We start from the raw sequence: 20,862 nt of genomic DNA on the forward strand, positions 1-20,862 counted from the left end.
CCTGAATTTCTTGTAATCCCCTGATCTGAGTGCCTACAGCTGCTCTGAGCACGAGACCTTCAGGAGTTCCTGATGGCAGGAGAGTGGTTTCTGGTGGGTTTGGCTGGCGCGCGGCTATATAATCTGTCCCTGAACACAATAAAGAGGGAATTCTTGAGGAATTCAAGGATAACCCCTGTCGCTGTCTCTCTGTCTGTGTATGTCTGTGTATTTTAACCTCCAGCCCCTTGCCTGAAGCTTGCGAACTGGGTAATAGTGCACCTAGCACAGACACGGGGGCGCAGTGCGCGGCAACACGGAAGAACTATAATCATTCTGATATTCACAAAATAACACGGCAGAGCCTCGGCAAGAACAAATTCTCGTGACTAGGACACATGAATGGATGGCATAACAATGTGTAGAGTGTGGGGCCTGCTAAAATGCGGTGTGTTCCTGATGCTCTCTGAATGCCCTGGTTTGTATCTGCAATGTCCCTTGATGGCTCGGGTATCAAAGGGTTAGTGCCCGGCTCAGGCTGGTATGGGAAATGGCAGGAAATGGATCACCTGGGGCAGGCTCTTGAAGGGAATGTTGGGATTGTAGCTCCTTCCTGCTTCTCTCTTTACCTCTGAACTATCACAAGCTACCACAGGATATACTGTGCCTTCACAGGCAGGAAGCAACAGGATCAAGTGGCCATGAACTGCAACCTCTGATACAAGTCTTTCTTCCATCCAAGTCAATTAATTACCTTGGGTCCTTTGTCATGGCACAGAAAGCTGAGTAACACCAAATTCGAGGGAAATGCCATTGGCTTCTCCCTTGACTAAACCCAACTTTCCTAGACTAGGTAAAATGAGTAGCCCCCAGGTCACGTGTCATTAAGGATTCAAGGAATTTCTATATCCGATTCTACCCACTGCCTCAAAAACTAACATTTTAAAATGAACACGTAGTCAAGCATGCTCCATGAACCACTGCCGATTTATCTAAGCAAGCCGCAGAAGAGTAGTCCAAAGCTCCTTCAGTCCTGTGGCCACGGGAAGTCCTTTAATGAAGAGAAAGTGGTATCTCTAAAATTTAAATAAATTGACTAGTGTTTCGTGCTCTTTATACACTTCAAAATAAAGTTTATCCAGGAAAAGAGAAAAGAATGGCATAGTTTACTTAATTCCACGGCCTTCTTTTCGTTACTGAGGCCCTGTAAGCCTCTTCATGATTTCTAACATCTGCTGGATTTATATATAGTATATGGTAATATATATGCTGTATATAGTATATAGTAATCTATATAATCTATAGATTATTATAATTGGATATGTTTGTAATATTGGAAATTCTTGTCAAAACAAGATCTTAATCCTATTGTTCACGTGCTTTAAAAAAAAATTACATTTTGCTAAAACTGACCAGTGTGGCTCAAATAAGACTTCATTTAGTATCTAAGAAAGAAGAATGAAACACCATCTGTTCTGCCAAACACACTAAAACAGCTCAGCTCACACACAACATTGTTCTCGTGAGCAAACCATTTAGCACTCATTTGCAGACTTTAATGACCATTTAAATTAAAAATAAAAAACAAAACCCAGAAAACTTTCCTGAAAATGGCACTGAGTTAGAGTCCAAACGCTGGTTATGCGCTCACTGAGGAACCCAGATGCTAATGTTCTCATTACTTCTGTAGTAGAACAAGCCCCAAAAGGACCGAGGAACTAGGAGTTCCCTTCCTGTGTGGCAGGCCAGTGTCTACTCACTCAGGGCATATGGGAAAGTGTCTTAGAGGACAGGTTGGAAACACCAGTGCTCTATGGTAGAGCCCTCTCTTGGTGATGAAGGTTTAAAAAACTCTGGTCGGATCCAGCAGCACAGGATTTTGGCGAGTCCCAGCCAGCAGTCCTAAAAGTCTGCTTTATCTGATCAGTTGATCAAATCTGAGTGTTCACTTCCTTTTCCTAGACACATTATTTTGGAAGGCAGCCATGCTCACCATTATAACACCAATGATTCAGTAGAGACAGGGTTTTGAATAAAGGGTCCATGAGTATTGGCGACACCAGATGTTATCATAAATAATCAACATGTAATAAAATGAATATGGTACAAAGATGTGTGAGCCAATATTTAATCTCAGCAAAGGGACAGAATTAATAAAAGAACAGACTTTAGATACTGAAATTCTAAAATACAGGTTTCCAAGAACCACAACAGGTGAAAATATGTTAAAGGTAATGTTAAATTATTAATGTTAAAATGTAAGGTAGCATAATGTAAAAATTCTAGATCCCTGGGCTAAGAATGGTAGCACATTATCTTTTAATCTCCGCATTTGAAAAGCAGAGACCCTTGGATCTCAATTCAAGGCCAGCCCGGTCTACACAGTGAGAACCTGTCTCCAAGAAAGAAACAAACTGGTCCATAAGACAAGCTGGAAGGATTTAATTAGCTTCCTGGGAAGACTTTCAAAGGCATGTTAAAGAGATCAGCATTGAAAAGCAACATGTCTTGATGGGTTAAGTAGACAAAGTCAAGCCAGTTAGTTCATTGCTCAATTTTGGGAGAACCTAACCTACCCTTTAGGAATAAACAGGATCACTACACAGGACAAAACACTTTTTCAGTGATGGACACGTGCAAGCTAGATTATTAGAACAGACACAATTCCCCAAAGAAAGAGTGTTCCCCCCAAATGACAGTACCTGGTCAAACTGTAGATCTTCACCCCTCTGAAGAGATCTAGATAACAGCTTCTCCTATAGGTAAAAAACAAAACAATACAGTTTAAACACAGAACATTAGGAGGTCTCCGTGTGATCAGCTATTTAGACTTCACAGCTCATTTTACCTATGGTCACTTTCCAGTAGGTCACTTTAAAGAAAGGAAAGCCTCCATCTCACCCTTGTCCAATACTCCCATGCAGGGGACGTCACAGCCACTCTCTAGACAGAGCGGCACTATTTATGGCGAATAATTCTTTGACTAAGAAATGAAAGTTTAGCAGGGCAGTGGTGGCGCACAATGTTAATCCCAGCACTGGGGAGGCAGGGCAGGTGGATCTCTGTGAGTTCAAGGCCAGCCTGGTCTACAGAGTGAGTGCCAGGACAGTCGGGGCTATAAAGAGAAACCTGGTCTCAAAAAACAAACAAACAAACAAACAAACAAACAAACACAAAAAAAAAAGAAATGAAAGTTCAACAAAGGACCTATTAAAGTTCAAAGGGCATCAATTATGTTTTTATTAGTTTGTTCGTTTGTTCAAGCAGAGCTGACTAGGCTGGGAATACAGTCGAGGGGTAGAACAACTGATTGGGAGGCCATTAGTACAGGGAGGGTGGAGAAGGCAGAAGGGAGTTTGGGACCAACTTGAACTATACAGTAAACTCAAGGCCAGTGTGGTTTATGGAGCACAAATTGAGTCCCAGTCTCAAGGGAGAGGGGTAAGAAACATAAGTGCTTACGAATAGCATCCTCATACAGCAAGGTGGCCACCACCTGGGAGGCCAGGTAGCTCGATTTGAAAGCTGTCTGGAGGACTCGAGAGCTCTGTGCTTTGCTTTTCTCATTTTGAAAAAAAAAAAAAATCAAACAAACATAATATTAAGTGCTGTTTTCAGAAATGAGATAGTTTAAGGTGGAGTGGCGGACTGTCTAGTTCTATGACCAAAATTGTTTAGAGAAGAAACAGTAGTGGGTAGGCTGCCCGAGAACCACTGCTCTAGAAAATGCGTTTATTGCCCCCTCCCTCCCCAAAACATGTCTTAGGTGTACACACGCTAAGTCAGTTTTCCTTGGTGTATAATTAATTCCCTCTTTGAGGAGGGCTGGTGGAGGTATAAGCATTTTGTACATCAACTCTATTTTTAAAAACAGATTTATTCTTTTATAATTTATTTATTTTTAATTTTATGGGCATTGGTGTTTTGCCTGCATGTATGTCTGCGTGAGGGTGTCAGAAGCCTTGGAACTGCAGTAACAGGCAGGTATGAGCTGCCATGTGGGTGCTGGGAATTGAACCCAGGTCCTCTAGAAGAGCAGCCAGTGATCTTCATTGCTGAGCCACTTATTTTATGTGTGTATTTGCACATGAGTGCAGGTGCAAACAGAGGTCAGAGGTGTCGAATCCCCCAGACTAGGCTTTACAGGCAATTCGACCTCGGGTAACTCCCTCTGGGGGATATATCTGGCCCGTGCAAGCACCTTCACTCTCGTGCACACACCTACACACAGACACATACCAATGAAATGGAAATAATAAAACAAGTCTTAAAGATGTGCAGGATTCATTAAGTCTGTATCCTGACAACTGCAGTTGGTTAGAACACATCAAGAATAAACCCAGTCACCAATAATGCACCAGTGCCGCACTGAAGAAATCAAGGCACCTCCCTGTGGTGTCACTGGACCACCAGCAGACCAGCCTGAAATTCTCCACTGTCGTCTCCCTGTGTCTTCCATCAGCCCGTCTGTCTGCTGTATGAGTCTGAATCTGTGCCTGCCTGAAGGCTGTCTTGTGACTTTGTCCCCATGTCTGTTGGTCCCTGTGTGTCTGTGTTTTGTTGGATCTGTGTGTGCATGAGTGCTCCAAACAAAGGAACTCACTCTGTATTTACTGAACAGCACAGAAAGCGTCACATGGGAAAGGGATGAGGGACATTGTACAAAAGTCTTGAACAGAGTTTCCAAGGGATTAAGTTACTGACTCCAACTAGCCACAACTGACCGAAATAACAACAGTATTATAAGCATCCCTGTTTATCAAAAACTAGCAGTATCTTGTGTTCAATATTTATGGTAGATATTCATTTATGAGAAATTTTTTGGCTTATTTGCTGTTTCCCACAAATGATTATCAGAACACTAGTGTATTACTGGGGGTCAGGGGCATAAAAGAGTACAAACTTTCTTTTTTTTTTTTTTGAAAGAATACAAACTTAAGATTGTACCCATGCTTTAGCTTAGGGAAACCCACGGCAAGGAAGGTTGGCTGTTACACTCTTCCCTTCAAGGCAGGTTAAAGAGGCTGAACACACAGTAAGTAGGACAGCAGTCCTAAGTCTTAAGCGACTTTAAAGTGTATTATTAACTCTGGCTGTGAGGTCCAGTGAAAGTTCCAGTCTCTCAGAATGGAAGAGACAATTTCAGAATATTGTATTCCCCAACAGTGAGAAGCAAGAAGTTACAAAAGGATGTCAACTAAGATGAGTAAAGACCACAGTTTCTTCTACTGTTTAAGAACAAAGACAACAAAACCTTCCAACCACTTAGAAGAATTTACTATAATTGCTAAGCAAAAGAAAGGAATGCCTTAATGTCAAGTGAATTTGAACTGAACTATTTAGACAGGCGTTTCCTATCTAAAACTTTCCGGATTCCAGTAATGTTCGTTTTATATATTTAGACTTAGGTGTTCAGTATAAGAGAGGCTGAGATCATACATCAAAAGGTTTTACACCGGAGCTGGGGATATAGCTCTGTGGTATGGAGTGTGTGCTTCCCACACACACAGCCCTGGATGTGATGCCCAACACCACCAAAAGGAAGCAGGATGTTCCAAGCCTGCAAACACCCGCAAGGAGCTCACAGTTAATGGAAGGAAATCATTTTCTTCCAGGGTGTAGCCTCTGGTAAGGTGCCCGTGCTCCTGTAAGCAGCTCTAAGGAAACTCACTGGGTTATTAATAAAAACAAAAATATGAAAGCAAAGGGGAGATTAGTTTGGAGGAGGAAGGCAATTATGGAGAGCAGGACAAAAGGGCAGTGCGGAGTGAGAATGACCAAAAGACATCATGATGGGATACAGATGAAGACGGTATGATGAAACCAGTATTGTGTATAGTTAATATATACCAGTAAAACAAAAGACTACAAAAATAAGTCTGTGACTGTTTAGATTTTGCTATAAAGGTTTACCACCTAAGATATAAGGCAGGAAGTATATTATAGAAATGTAAATTTGTGCTTTCACAGAAATATGGATTTGTTCTCTGAGGGAGAAATCTATATGATGGCTATATTTTGTGGACTGTATGCTTCAACAGACAAAGAACAATCAAAAAAAAGGGAGGGTTTTTTCCCCTCTTCTATTCTGTCTTGCTTCACTCCCACTGTGTTGTTCATGCTTTAGCCCTAGATTCTAAGAGACAGGCACTATGATGTATTGGGGATACAAATTAGGAAAAACAATGAGTCCCCGCCTTCAATGTGCTCAAGAGTATAGGCAGGCTGGGAATACAATTCAAAGGCAGAGTGCTTGCCCAGCACTTGTGAGGTCCTGGTTCCTTTCCTCCTTCTCTCCCTCCCTCTCTCTCTCTCTCTCATACACACTGGTTCCTTCCCTACCAGTCAGACACACATGCACATACACACCTAAAGAATCAGTAGCCGGGCGGTAGTGGCGCACACCTTTAATCCCAGCACTCGGGAGACAGAGGCAGGCGGATCTCTATGAGTTCGAGGCCAGCCTGGTCTACAAAGGGAGTTCCAGGACAGGCTCCAAAGCTACAGAGAAACCCTGTCTCGAAAAACCAAAAAAAAAAAAAAAAAAAGAATCATACCAGTATGTAAGCACAAACTGAGGCAAGTATTGAGAACAAAAACTTAGTGCTCCCTGAGACAGTTCTATGAAGACTTATTCAATTGGTGTGCTGAAGAGGTAGGGTCTACCCTTCTCCAAGTGAAGAGGCACTATCCATTCAGCTGAGGGTAGACTGCATTGAGAAATACATATACTTATTTGGGACTGATTCCTGTTAAAATAAAATCACATCTATATACCACAGTTATAAAGAAACCCTTTACATGTGACGGGATCCAAGACCCCTGAGATCACTGAACTCCAAATATATCATCTCTTTCTATTTGTGTTGATAGAGGTTTCTGTCCCATCTGGTCCTGCAGCCACTCAGTCCCAAAGAAACACACAGAGGCCTACATTAATTATAAACTGGTTGGCCTATTAGCTCAGGCTTCTTATTAACTCTTATAACTTACATTATTAACCCATAATTCTTGTCTGTGTTTGCCACGTGGCTTGGTACCTTTTATCAGTGAGGCATTCTTATCTGCATCCTCTGTGCCTGGGTGACAACTGCAGACTCAGCCTTTCCTCTTCCCAGAATTCTTCTGGTCACCCCACCTATATTTCCTGCCTGGCTACTACCAGCCAATCAGCATTTTATTAAAGTAATACAAGTGACAAACCTTTACAGAGTGCAAGACCATTGTCCCACAGCGTATGTGTTTATGAAGACCCGTGCTACGACCCATTATAAAGTAGGCACAATGTGGACCCACCAGGCACAAAACCCTTCTCTTGTAGACCAGGCTAGCCTCGAACTCACAGAGATCTGCATGCCTCTGCCTCCCAAGTGCTGGGATGAAAGGCATGAGCCACCACTTGGCTGGACAAGTGTTTTGAATGAGTGTCTGAATGAGCTTTAGAGTCTCCTTCACCACCTAAATCTGAGGGTAGTGATACTTTCACAGTAGACACAGGGCACCTGCCTTCCTTAGTGAGAGGTACCAGCTGTGGGAATACAACTACAGATAGGTCTCACCCCAAAGACGGGTGATTAATTACAGCCAAGCCCCCACCATGCTGGGTGGCTGTGGTGGGTTGAACAAGAATGGCTGAGTCATCAGGAGAGACACTATTAGAGACAGTTTGGAGGTGTGGCTTTTTGGAGAAGGGGTGGCCTTGTTGGAGAAGTGTGCCACTGGAAATGGGCTGGAGGGTTCAAAAACCTATGCCAGGCCCTGTCTCTGTCTCTCTCTCTCTCTGGAGGCAGATTAGGATGCAGCTCTCAGCTGCTTCTTCAGCACCATGTCTGCCATGCTTGACTGTGCTCCTCACTATGATGATAATGGACCAAGCCTCTGAAACCATAAGCAAGGTCCCAATTAATACCTTCCTTTATAAGATCTCTTCAAAGTAGGAACACGAACTCAGAACACTATCCAAAACCAAAACTGTCCCATTCAGGATACTGCAGGTCTTCCCACGAGACCCTGAATGGCCTCTCAAGGAAGAGCTGACAGAGCCCATCCCAGTGACTACATGGGAAGATCATGTGTGTGTGCACAGTACCTACAGTCAGAGCTTTAGAGCCTCATTCATGAAAAGAGCATGCTAAAGTCCACATGCCAGGGCTGGGGAGAAGGCTTAGCAGTTAAGAGCACTGGCTGCTATTGCAGAGGACCCGGGTCCAGTTCCCAGTACCTGCGTGGTGGCTTACAACCACCCGTAACTCCCGTTCAAGGACCTGATGCCCTCTTTTGGCCTCCACAGACTGCAGGCCCACAGTACGCATAAATGCATACAGGCAAAATACTCATATACATAAAAATTGAATAAATAAATCTTTTTAAATTATTTTGGAAAGTATGCCAGAAGACGGTAAAAAAAAAACGAAGATAGAGATGCAGTGGAACAAACTCAAAATAAAATAAGAATATTTAATATTCTCAAATAACAAGGTAAATCGGAGAGCTTTTGAAATGCGGGCCCTGAAACAAGGCACAAGGTCTGAATCAGCCCGTGACAGGCTGACATCTTCCATCTTCTTTCTAGCCACTGACAATGGACACAATTAACAGGTAAGCTTGGGAAGCCAAGAGTCAGCCATCTCAGCAAAAGTTCTTGGATTGCCTAGCATGCAGGCTGCCATTTCAATCACTGCCTGCCCTTCTGGAGTCTTCCTCCTAACAAATGAAATTAAGGGAAGAAAATCGAGCCTGGCTCCACCTCGATGGCCTCTGCAGCCTTCTTTTATTTCCATTCCTTCCACGGGAAGGAAGAAAACTGATTCTATCATTTCCCTGCAGATTAGGTTCCTGCGGCTTCTCAGCAGCCTGCTGTTCTGAGTGACCAGGAGCCAGGTCAGCATTGTCCACTGGACAAGCCCTGGGGACTGTTGTGCTCAATTGGAAGCCTGGGAGGCTTTTCTTGAAGAACCCAGGGAGCCACGTGGGCGGCTACTTATTATCTCAAAGGGTAGAGAATAAACTTCACCAGGTGAAAGCACCCGAAACTATTGTCTACACACTGCCGCAGGGCTAGGGTCCGTGTGTCTTCATTATCTTGATGCTATGGATCTGCAATCTATCTAGACCTGGCTAGAAATGCAAACTAAGCCACCTGACCTAGATAAGGAGGAACTGCTTTGGTAAGAAGGATGTCACGGGTAAAAATCTATACGTTGTGATGAAGGTTCAGGGGCATTCTTAGTACGGCAGGGAGAAGAGGCAGGAACGCCCTTCTCTCAGAGTGTGATAAAGGGACAGCAGCATCCATGCTACAATACAATAGCATCTTTTTTTAAAGATTCACTTATTTTTATCTTAGTATACAAGTGTTTATCCTGCAGGTACGTCTTGTGAGGGGGTCAGATTCTCTGGAACTGGAGTGACAGATGGTTACTAGCCACTGTGGGTACTGAGAACCAAACCAGGTCCTCTGCAAGAGCAGTCAGTGTGATGTGGGATTCCCCTCTATATGCTGTGAACAGGGTTAATTAATAAAGAAACTGCTTTGGACCTACAGCAGGGCAGAACGTAGCTAGGCAGGAAAACTAAACTGAATGCTGGGAGAAAGAGGCAGTGTGAGAGAGAAACCATGTAGCCCTGCTGGAGACAGACACGCCAAAACTTTACCCAGTAAGCCACTGCCATGTGGCAATACAAAGATTAATGGATATGGGTTAAATTAATATGTAAGAGTTAGCCAATAAGAAGCTAGAGCTAATGGACCAGGCAGTGATTTAATCAATACCGTTTTTGTGTGATTATTTGGGGTTGAGCAGCTGGGAACCAACAAGTGGTTCCTTACAACACCAGTGCTCTTAACTGTTGAGCCACCTCTCCAGGCTCCCAGGATGGAAGAAAAACTTTATAATCTCATTTTAGGATTATGTAGCAGGTACCCCTGAAATAACCTGCTAAATGAATGAGTAAAACAGCATCGACTATTCTGAAGGAAGATGTATTGGAAGCTCTGCCTTCAACAGTGGCACCGAGTCTTCTTAGGTACACAGTGCCTATTAGGGCTGAATTCATGGTAAAGTGTAAGCTTTTGTGAGATACCTACACCACAGACCATCCTGCAGTCGACACCTGGATCCTGCCAACACGTAACCCTCACCAAAGAAGACAATTAACCAACCATGATACAACATAGTCATACATAAGTGTATATGTCCATGCCTTTACATACATATGTGTATGTGTGCATAAATACATATTGACACATATTATGTACAAATTAAGTGAGTGAGGAGCTAATTTGGAGACTCAGTCGTATTAGGTAGCCTTCGCATACATCCTTTCACTCTCAAGACCATAAGAATTTCAAAACCATAATTCTGTCAAGAATATGGGATATTTGAAACTTGACAGGACCATAACACATGAAACTGGTGGTGTTTTTTTCAGTGTGTGGCACAAGAAGGAAACCGAAGCCGATGATGGGTCCTGGTCATTCGACACACTACAAAACCCTCTGAAACTTCTAAGATTTTCTTTCCTTTTCTTAATTATGAGCCATTGAAGATGGCTCTGTAGCTATTCATTATATCATTAAAGGAGCACTGAAAAGAGAAATCAGCATTTTGTCGATTAAGCATATTTATAATTAACTTATGGTTATTAATATATCAGCAAGTTTTATAATTCTTATGTCTTAAAACTCTAAGCCAGGCACAATGGTGCACGCCTCTTATCCCAGCATTTGGGGGGTAAAAGTAGGTGGGTCTCTGAATTTGAGAACAGACTGGTCTCCATAGTGAGTTCCAGGACAGCCAGGGCTACATGGTGAGATTCTCTCGCCAAAAAAAGAAAACCAAAGTAAGAAAACACTTAATATGATGCAGTGCTATAAAACACGTATGTGTCTGTGTGCCGGTATAAGAAAAGCATTAATTTGATATGTAAAATGTAATTCCAGAATGGTTTTTAAGTGGAGTGGACTATATACAGTTTTGGAATCCACATCTGGCTGATTTTGGAACCCCACAACACATCATCTCACTGGCACCTTTACCGAGGAGCTTCCTTGACTTAGTGACCAGGAAGGAACCCACCTTCGCAATCAGTTTCATACCTAAGAAAATTCAGAGCATGTGTGATACCGCCCTCCACTCTCCTAGGGCATCAACCTTCCTCTCTTGTGTTCCGTCCTGAGACAGCATAGCAGACTGAGACAGACTGAGACTCCACCACTTCCTGGCCTTTGGCCTCAGGAGAGCAACAATCCCTCCAAGTTCCACCTGGCAGTGAATGCCTACCCCTAATCCAGTTGGGTACAAGTCAGCCTCAGTCCCTAGTCCTGAGGCGCGATACAAATGCATGATACACATTCACTCCCTTCAAACCCGCAGGGCAGCATAAGGGCCATCTGCATCCCCAGTGCTACCTCACCAACTAACATCCTAAAGCTAAACCTGTTCTCTTAACGACCAGGCTGCCTTACACAAATCTAATCACCTCCATTTCATTTAATTCGGACTGTGTATTTGGCAATGATATGTCTACTCAGTCCTTAACTTCTTTTGATATCAGTGTTCTTTCAGCTTCAAGGTCGAAGATGCCAACAATCACCATCTCCTAGGAGATCTCCAGAAGAATTCCCAACCACCAATCAAGCCATCCCACATAGCAGACCGCCAGTAAGTCTACTTTAATACACTCAAACGAAAAATGTTCTTATTCATGTAAGGGCTTCAAGAGGCTCCCGTGTACCTTACGGGAGCCAAGTCAGGGCACCGCCACCTTCTAAGATCCCAAACAACTGCCACTCTTAACTAACTCCAGGGCTGCTCCTACTCAATCCACCTCAAATGCCACTGACCCTGCTATTGCTCTCTCTTCTGCTTTTAAGGTCCTGGTTCACAGCAGCCTGAACTACGTACGATTGTCTCCTTGCATAGCTGGCCGTGCTCTTTATCACGATCCCGGTCTCTAACTGCAGGATCTTACCCACACATTTATTTTTGGCAGTCCTCCTCATCACAGCCTCCGATCACTTCTCATGTAACATTAGTGTAGAAATATGTACGTCAGCTACGGATGGCACATGTCTCCAATCCTCGCACTTGGAAAGCACAGTTGGGTCAGGAGTTCAAGGTTATCTCTGGCAATATGGAAAGTTCAAGGCCAACCTAAACCACACGAGACCTTGACTCAAAAATCATAATTAAAAGAATGAGATGCTCACTAGGGTAGGTTTGCTATAGCCTTTACACCAATCTGTAGAACAGTCCAGCTTCTATTTCCTGTTCTGTTAGGTTTTATTGAGCCACGCGATTTCCACCTGTGCAGCCACGTCTTTCCCTTACTTATCTCTAAGAGTTTATCAGAACGGATTCTGAAGCCACTGCTGCTGTCAGGATCAGCACTTTACAACAATTCTAGCCCTTAAATGTGTTCAAGGATATTATTCCCTTTCAAAAATTCGTATTATACCAGCTAATGCAAAAGTTAAAAAAAAAAATGAAAGAAATGAGATTTAAAGACAGTTCTACTCACCAAGGGTTCGGCCATTACAACTTCAATTTTCTTTTCAGCTTGAACAGCAAATTCTGCAAAGAGGCTCTTGATGACATATTCACCAGGCTTGACATCGGGGTCAATCGTGATGTTTGACATGATGCTCTTCTTTCTTCCCGAAGTGGGATGCAGGCTGGAGGCAGCGCAGAACTTATTCACTTTGCTGACTGGAGCTGAAGCTAAAAGTCAGAGAAACAAAAGAGGCCTCTATGAAAAACCGGCTCTGCGGAGCCTACTCCATCCACCTCACGGAACTCGCATCGTGCCAACCCCTCCCCATCATCTCACTCGCCATTCTCCCTGGTTCCCTTTCTGGGCTGGCTGCTCTAACGTCTGCCTAGCCCCACGTTGTATTTACTATGCACTGCAATTTCTCCACTTTGTTCATGTGACTTCCAAATGTCAGGCATTCTCATCTGCTCTGTTTGGGCCTAGATGATTCCCCTGTATCTAGAAGTGCCTGGCACACCGCAGGTGCGCGACAAATACTTGTTGAATAACTGGACTCTGGTCAGATGGTCCAGAGCAGTGGCTCTCAGCCTGTGGGTCGCAACCCCTTTGGCAAACCTCTATCTCCAAAAATATTTACATTATGATTTTTAATAACAGCAAATTCACAGTTATGAAGTAGCAACAAAAATAATTTTATGGTTGGGGGCGTCACCACGACACGAGGAACCGTGTTAAAGGGCTGAAGCATCAGCAAGGTTGAGAAACACTGTGCTAGAGTCATGAAGAAAATTAAAGAGAAAGCAAAACAAGTACATGAAACAGGAGTGGGATTGGGAGCCGAAAGGTGATACCTCGGGAAGCATGCGCACGAAGGCCAAAGAAACCACACCTAGGTGCACGCCTAAGCGATGGAAAGGGGAGCAGAACAAAGCAGTGGGGACCGAACACACAAGACTGAACACACACGGACAGAAAGACAAGGGCGGGCCCGGCGTGGAGGGGGATCAGCACACGGAACACAGAGGGTCCTTTAGGACACCGTGAAGAACCTTTCCGTGGAAAAGTATTGAGGTGGAGAGGGGTGGATCTGACTTGTCCTTGTAAACCTCTCTGGCTCCTCTGGAGAAGGAGTCTGAGAAACCCAGACCCGGCTCCAGGGATGCCAGCCCAGAAATCCAAGCGAGATGACTGAGCTTGGTACAGAGGATGTGGAAAGAAAAGGCTCTGAGCTTTGTCCAGCTCCTGTGCTGCTGATGTGAGGCACAGGAGCCAACACTAACTCACAGTATCTCACTTGACCGTCTCAGAGGACACTGGGCCGTCTAACTGAGACGATGTGGAAGGAGTAAGGCCTATGGGGCAGGATGGAAACCGTGCAAGCCTACCTCACGCCTGCCTAAACTCAACCAGTTCACGTCATCTTCCCAGCCTGAGGCTTAATACGGACTACTCTACAGCAGCAGTCTTGGCGTGCCCACACAGAAGTCTGTGCTTCTATTCTACCAACTCATCTCCAGCTCCTGCCCTCTCCATAGAAGGAGCTGTCATTTGATTAACTCCGTCCCTAAAACGGGGAGACAAAACACAGTGACTCAAACACTGGATAACTATGGATGTATATATTACGACAGGAAATTTGCCTCAAAAGATATCGATTCAAAGCCTAAATTGCATTTTTAGGTCAAAGAAGAATTGAGTCTAAGTGGGGCATTGCACATGCCTGCAATTCCAGCACTCAGAAGGCTGAAGGAGTCAGGATCATGAGTTTGAGGCCAGTGGGGTGGGATAGCGGTCACTAAGCCAGCCTGGGCCACATGGTGATGGTGGTGGGGGAGGGCTTCTCAAAAAATTAAAAAGCCTGCTCTATAAAATACAGCATGGAAGAATTTACTTGCAAAATAATTTTTCCAAAAAAATTGCAATAATCTGAAGATTACTACAAACTGCTAATATCGAACTGAAAAACAAGCACCTTTTATTAGCACCAACTTAAAACACATTTTGTATTCTAGAATTAAAACTGTATCATAAAAACAATCCACGACAAAAATTCGCAGCCCTTGGAACAGAGCACACATTATCCCAACAATGACCTGCTTGTCTCCGACGCATCACGACCCAACATTGTGCATCTTTAAGGAGGGAATCCATCAGCAAGTGTCACTGTGGAGAAAGTCGCAGACACTTGTCATCTCAAACGGCATGTCTACTCGCTTCGAACGGAACCATGGTAAAAGGTCTAAGACAGCGGATCTTAACCTGCGCATCGCGCCCCTTTTGGGGTGGCAGATCAGATCCTGCAAATTTTTACATTATGATTCAAGGCAGCAGCACAGTCGTGATTATGAAGTAGCAATGAAATAATGTTACGGTTGGGGGTCACCACAACATGAGGAGCTGTACTAAAGGGTCGCAGCATCAGGAGGTTGAGAGCCTTTGCTCTCAGGGATCATGACGTGTGAAAGACACGTGTCAAGGAAATCAAAGTTCCAGGAAAAACTTCATTTCTAAGGTGAAAACTCAAAAATTTACCAATACCAAGTTTTTATGATTAAGCACGTTAAAACAATATTTCAGTTTATCTTTTAGTGTGCCTTTGGCAAACGGTTATTACATTTACTACTACAAAACAAGGGTGGGGGGGAGAATCTTCTGGTTGAAATGTCAGGCCATTAAACATCCAAATAACAGAGGGTTAGAAAAGAACCTAATTTTTCATAGCGCAGTTAACGGAATGCTGTATGAGCAACTGAGATGTTATGATCCAAAAATACCAAACGGCACGAAAACTATACAAAAGACAACCTCAGATTTAAAGCAAGAAGAGAAGAAAAGAAGAAGAAGAAGAAGAAGAAGAAGAAGAAGAAGAAGAAGAAGAAGAAGAAGAAGAAGAAGAAGAAGAAGAAGAAGAAGAAGATTCACACAACCAAACTGGAAGGCAGGCAAATACTGCAGTGTATCATATAGAGAATTAATCACTTTCATAATCATTCACAAAGCACAAATGAAAGACTTAGAAAACTTCCAGTTCATTCAGATAGACAACAGGACAGAAGATAGTGAGCAAGTGTAAAGGATGCGTAAGTAAGAGCCCAAAAGCACAAAGTAATACTTGGTTTTACTGATTTACTAATAACAAGTAAGAACTAGACATTTGTCTTCTGTCAAAGTGCTGGGAGGGCCAGACAGAGCAAGCCATGGAGAGCAAGGCCGGAAACGGGATCTCCCATGGCCTCACCATCAGGTCCTGCCTCCAGGCTCCTTCTGTGCTTGGCTTTCTACCCTGACTTCCCCCAGGGATGAACTGTTCACTGTAAGCTGAAGTGAAATAAACCATTTACCTACCCTCAAGTACCTTTTGGTCATGGTGTTCTATCACGTTAACAGGAACCCTAGCCAAGATACACATGACATTTGACAGCTTGAGTTAAATATTTTAAAAAGTTAAAAAAGAACTTTATTCTAGTATTTACATTTTTAATTATGTATATGTCTGTTCATGCAGGGCTCAGGGAGGCCACTAGAGGGTGTTGCCTCCCCTGGAGCTGGAAATACAGATTGTTGTAAGTCGGCCAATAGAGGTGCTGGGAACTGAACTCATGTTCTCTGGATAAACTGAGTCATCTCTCCAGCCCAAACACTAGTATTTCTCTATATGCAATTATAATATCCTGTCCATGAAGGAATAAAAGCACAAATGTTAAAGTGTAAGTCTTAAGAACATGGCCCAGACTTGAATTACAAATGGAAGAATCCAATGTCACATTAAATACTCTTGTAACATAAACCTACTGACCACAAATACCTCTATTAGAATAAAGAAAGATTTAAATGTTTTATATTTGAGCACTTTTATTCTTTAGTTCATTCTCTATAGCACTGTGCTGATATAGTATACACAATAAAACAGCTGTCATGTTAATAAAACACGAGCAATAAGCAAATAAAAAGAGACATAACCCTTGGACCGTGTGTATCTGGGGTCATTCTAACAGTGGGCTTCGAGGCTGTTTGAACGCATGGCTCAGTAGGCAAAGTGCTTGTTCTCAGCCTGAGGACCAGACTTCAATCCCCAGCACCCACGTCATGCCAGATCTGGAGGTGTGTATCTGTGATGCCAGTGCTGGGGGGCGGGCACAGACAGCTGTGTCCCTGCAGCTCACGGGCTGGTCAGTCACACCCAAATCAGGAGCTCCAGGTTCAGTGAGAGACTTGCCCAAAAATTAGGTGGGAGGTAATCTAGGAAGGTGCCCAACATTGACCTCTGGCCTTTACACCTGCATTTATGCACTCATGTACATGTATGCATGTGTGCACGCACACACACACACCCCAGATACATACAGTTCACATACTTATATAGAGGTTTATGTGATATGGAAATGTAATGGCTCCATAGAGTTGCTCACTGTTATAATCATTATTGCTTATACCAACCAAATAATAAGTTTTGTTAACACCCAAGGGAAAAAGCGTGTAAGGTAAATGGCCTTAGAACAAGAATTAAAAACAACAACAATAAAGACTTCACAAGTCAAAAGCAAACTAGTTTAAAAAGCAGACCCAGGCCAGAGAGTGATTTCCTGGCCACCAACGAACTGATTATAAAGTTTGTACGGCAAGACAAATACAAATAGCTCAGAAACAAGCAGCACAATGCGGCAGGAGAATAAGGCCTGGGGACTGACGCTGCCTGACTTCAGGGCTTATTATAAAGCTACAGTCATCAAGGCACTGTGCTGCTGGCAAAGGAAGAGACAAACAGATCAAGGGGCAGAACAGACAGCCCAGAAATAGACCCACACAAGTACAGTCCACTGATCTCTGACAAGGGAGCAGAGGAAAGGCAGCGAATAAGGACTTTTCAACACACGCGGCTGCAACAGCCTGACACCCACATGCCTAAGAAAAAAAAGCAAAAGAATTTAAACAGAACTTTTAGCTTCCACAAAAAAAATGGAACACACAGACCTAAACATGAAATGCAAAAACTCTATGATCTCCTGGAAGACGGGAGAAAAACCTAGGTGGTCTTGATTTCAGTGCTGCCTGTTCGACACACGCCAGAGCCAAGATCCACAAATGGAAAGGGGAAAACTTATTAACAGCACTAATGACACACACAAACACACACAAAAAAATCAATGACAAAGATCAAAAGACTAGCTCCGAGGAAGAAAAAAATTTAATAAAGGCTTTGCTTGCAAAATATATAAACAACAATGTCAAGAAAAGGAACCCAACCTAAAAACAGGCACTTCACAAAGACACACAGATGCCAGGCGAGAAGATGCTCATCCCAATAACGTCCCTAAGAAACTGTCAACAGCAAAGTATCACGGTACAGCTCCTGGAGCAGCGGAGCCCCCAGGCCGACCACATCTTGTAGGAAGGGAGACAAGCGAGAACAGAACTGACATTCATTGATGGTGGCAAGGCAAGATGGGGCAAACCACGTGGGAAGAAGGCTGAACATGCTCTTCCTGCGACACCCATCGCCTCTGCTCATGGTTCTCACGCGTAGGAACTAAACTGTATGTCCATACCACAACCTGCACGCTGCTTACAGTTAATTTGTAAGAGCTTTGATGGCGGTCACCAGAATAGACCCAACCAACCAGGACATTCTTCAGTGGGCGGGAGGAGGCATCCAAAGGGGCTACTGCTTGGCACTTTCATGAAGGTAGCCACTGAACCACCAAAACCAAAAGACTCTTTCTAAGATTATCACATTATTTACTTATTGTGTATGTGGTGGGGGGAGGGTGTTCCATGCCATTGTATCCACGTGGAGGTCCGAGGACAACCCATGAGAGTTAATTCTCTCTCTCCTTTGACCATGTGGGTTCCAGACATTGAACGCAAGTCACCAGGCTTGGCAGCACCTGTCTTTACCCACTGAACCATCCTGCCTTCCAAGATGGAAGGATCTCAAAGTATATTATTCTATTATTCAGTGGGCAACCACTCAACCAAATTCCTGGGGGAACCACACCGAGGAGTAAACTGGTTCTAAATCAATCTCAACTTTTCTCTCTCTCTCCTTCTTTGCCTTTTTTTTTTTGGGGGGGGGGGGGGGCGGGGCTTCTCCATGTAGTCCTAGCTTTCCTAGAACTCGCTCTGTAGACCAGGTTGGCCTCGAACTCAAAGATCCACCTGCCTCTGCTTCCCAAGTGCACCACCACCCAGCTAACTAGTTCCAAATTAGTATTGTCCCACGGAAGAGCAAATCCTGGTGTATGCTCCTGCCCCAGCTGATAAGAGCTTACCACTGGTAGCCTTACTGTCCTCAGAACTGCGCGACTGCCAAGCATCCTTCATCCTCTAAGGTCCATCAGACTTTTTGGTTGGATCTTTTAACTTATTTACAATGCAAAGGTCTAAAAAATGAGAAAAGGCTCGCTTTGAGAAATAAACAGATCCCTGTATTTTGCTGTAACTCTTTCTTTGCTCATTTATTCATTTTATTCTAGTCTACTGTCTGCCTGGAAGTTTCTCTGGCTACTAATGCAGATTGTCTTCCAAGATTTAACTAGTTCTTCTGGGTGCACTTAGTGAAATTTTGTGCTGGCTGTATCACCAGAAAATAAATCAAATCCATTCTTTTTGTTATTTTTTCGAGACAGGGTTTCTCTGTAGCTTTGAAGCCTGTCCTGGAACTAGACCTTGTAGACCAGGCTGGCCTCAAACTCACAGAGATCTGCCTGCCCCTGCCTCCCAAGTACTGGGATTAAAGGCGTGTGCCATCACCGCCCGGCCTAAATCCATTCTTGAATATGTGTCTGGGCTCCTCGTTCTGTGTATTAACACTTTGTTTCTCTGTCAGCTCCATGCTCTGAGTTCCTGTGGCTGTGGGGCAGGGTGTTTACACCTTATGTCACACCTTCCTACATACAAACTTCACTGCTGCTCACACTGCTGGGCTATACACATCTCTACACGCTAACTTAGGGAAAACAATATAAAAAGACCATGTAGCCGGCATGGTGGTGCCCAACTTTAATCCCAATATTCCAAGACTGACATAGGCACATGGATCTCTGCAAATTTGAGGCCAGTCTGGTCTACACAGTGAGCTCCAGGTCAACCAGGGCTACATGGTGAGACCCTGCTTTAAAAGAGAAGGGAAGAGGAGGAAAACTAAAGTCCATGTTCAGGAGCTGAACACATATCTATATCTTGTTAATTCCAATCCCGAAATATTCTGCTTCTCTACTGTGTGAATGAAATCGTTTTCTCCTCATTCAACTGTAACGGGTAACATAATTAAAACTTTTACTTGTTCTCTGAGCAGCTGTTTCAAAAATGTTTATTTATCTTAATCGAAACTATTTCCACTAAAAACAGTTTCTAAACATAGAAGTCCTGTGACATCTCTGGCCTGTGTTCAATGTTTTTTTATTTGAAATCTTCCACAGAAATATTCTATATTCCAAAGCTCAAGGAAAACGAGCCATATTCTAAATAACCCATTACTTACTTGGCTAGAGAATTCCAGTTATGATGGTCTTGACTCCTCATGGAGCTCGGCTCAAGCCATCCTAGAAACCCAGAGATAAGGCAGTATTTAAAAAGAATATGCTGGCTGGCGGCGTGGGGCTCGTGAGGCCCCACAGTTAGCTGGGAGCTACTGCCAACTGACGGCTGCCGGGCCAGGGAGAGTCATTTTCTTCAGGGGTGTGGCTCTTGGTGGGTTGCCATGCTCCAGTGGCTGGCACCACACCCATGTGCATAAGAACACTTACAAAGGTCTGGGATTAAAGGTTGAAGCAGGAGGATTGCAAACTCACTGCCTGTGTTACACAGTGAGGCCTGATCTCAAATAACGTAAAAGGCTACGTGGAAAGCTTTGGCAAGTTCACAACTTGGTCAGAAAAGCAGTGTATGCCATGGTCCAGTTAAGCAGCATAGAATTGTTAACCCCAGGAAGGGTACAGAGAAGCCACAGTGTCTGTACCAGGACCCTGGGAAAGCTGCCTCAGCAGTAGCGACCAAATCAGCGAGGCCACACAAGACTGGAAATGCAGTCATACAGATTTGTCTCAAAGGCTTTGCTGGCTGAGTGCTTCTCAGAACAGAGCTATGGGGGTACCCCCCACACCCGAAGGCCCAGTGAAATATTGCAAGGCTGTGATGGCTGTGGCTCAGGCAGGCCCAGGTTCAGCTGGTACTGACTGCAGAACCTGGCACCATCCACAGGATGCCGGCTGTGCAAGCATGCGGAATACACAAGTCACAGAGGGATGGCAGCTTCCACCAAGATTCCAAGTAAGCGTGAGTCCCTTCAGCTAGGCCTAAGGAAGGTGAACTGTGAAGTCTGGATACCCCCAAGAATGTAGAGGAGTCAGCATGGCACAAAACCTCCTATAGCAAGCTGCAGACAACCTG

The 20,862-nt window shown here is 43.9% G+C and overlaps 1 protein-coding gene across 4 annotated transcripts in view; it reads right to left on the bottom strand.

Moving 5' to 3' along the window:
- Positions 1 to 20,862, bottom strand: part of Fryl (FRY like transcription coactivator) — a 226,111-nt gene that overhangs the window by 106,358 nt on the left and 98,891 nt on the right. For all 4 annotated transcript variants that reach the window (XM_057771108.1, XM_057771109.1, XM_057771106.1 and 1 more), the window contains 2 exons: positions 12,502 to 12,701; positions 2,682 to 2,735 (listed from right to left, as the gene is read on the bottom strand). In XM_057771108.1, coding sequence (XP_057627091.1) covers positions 2,682 to 2,735; positions 12,502 to 12,621 — 174 coding nt within the window. In that variant the 5' untranslated portion in view covers positions 12,622 to 12,701. The remainder of the gene's footprint in view (positions 1 to 2,681; positions 2,736 to 12,501; positions 12,702 to 20,862) is intronic.

The sequence above is a fragment of the Chionomys nivalis genome, chromosome 6 (genome assembly GCF_950005125.1).
Source record: "Chionomys nivalis chromosome 6, mChiNiv1.1, whole genome shotgun sequence".
Taxonomy (NCBI): Eukaryota; Metazoa; Chordata; class Mammalia; order Rodentia; family Cricetidae; genus Chionomys; species Chionomys nivalis.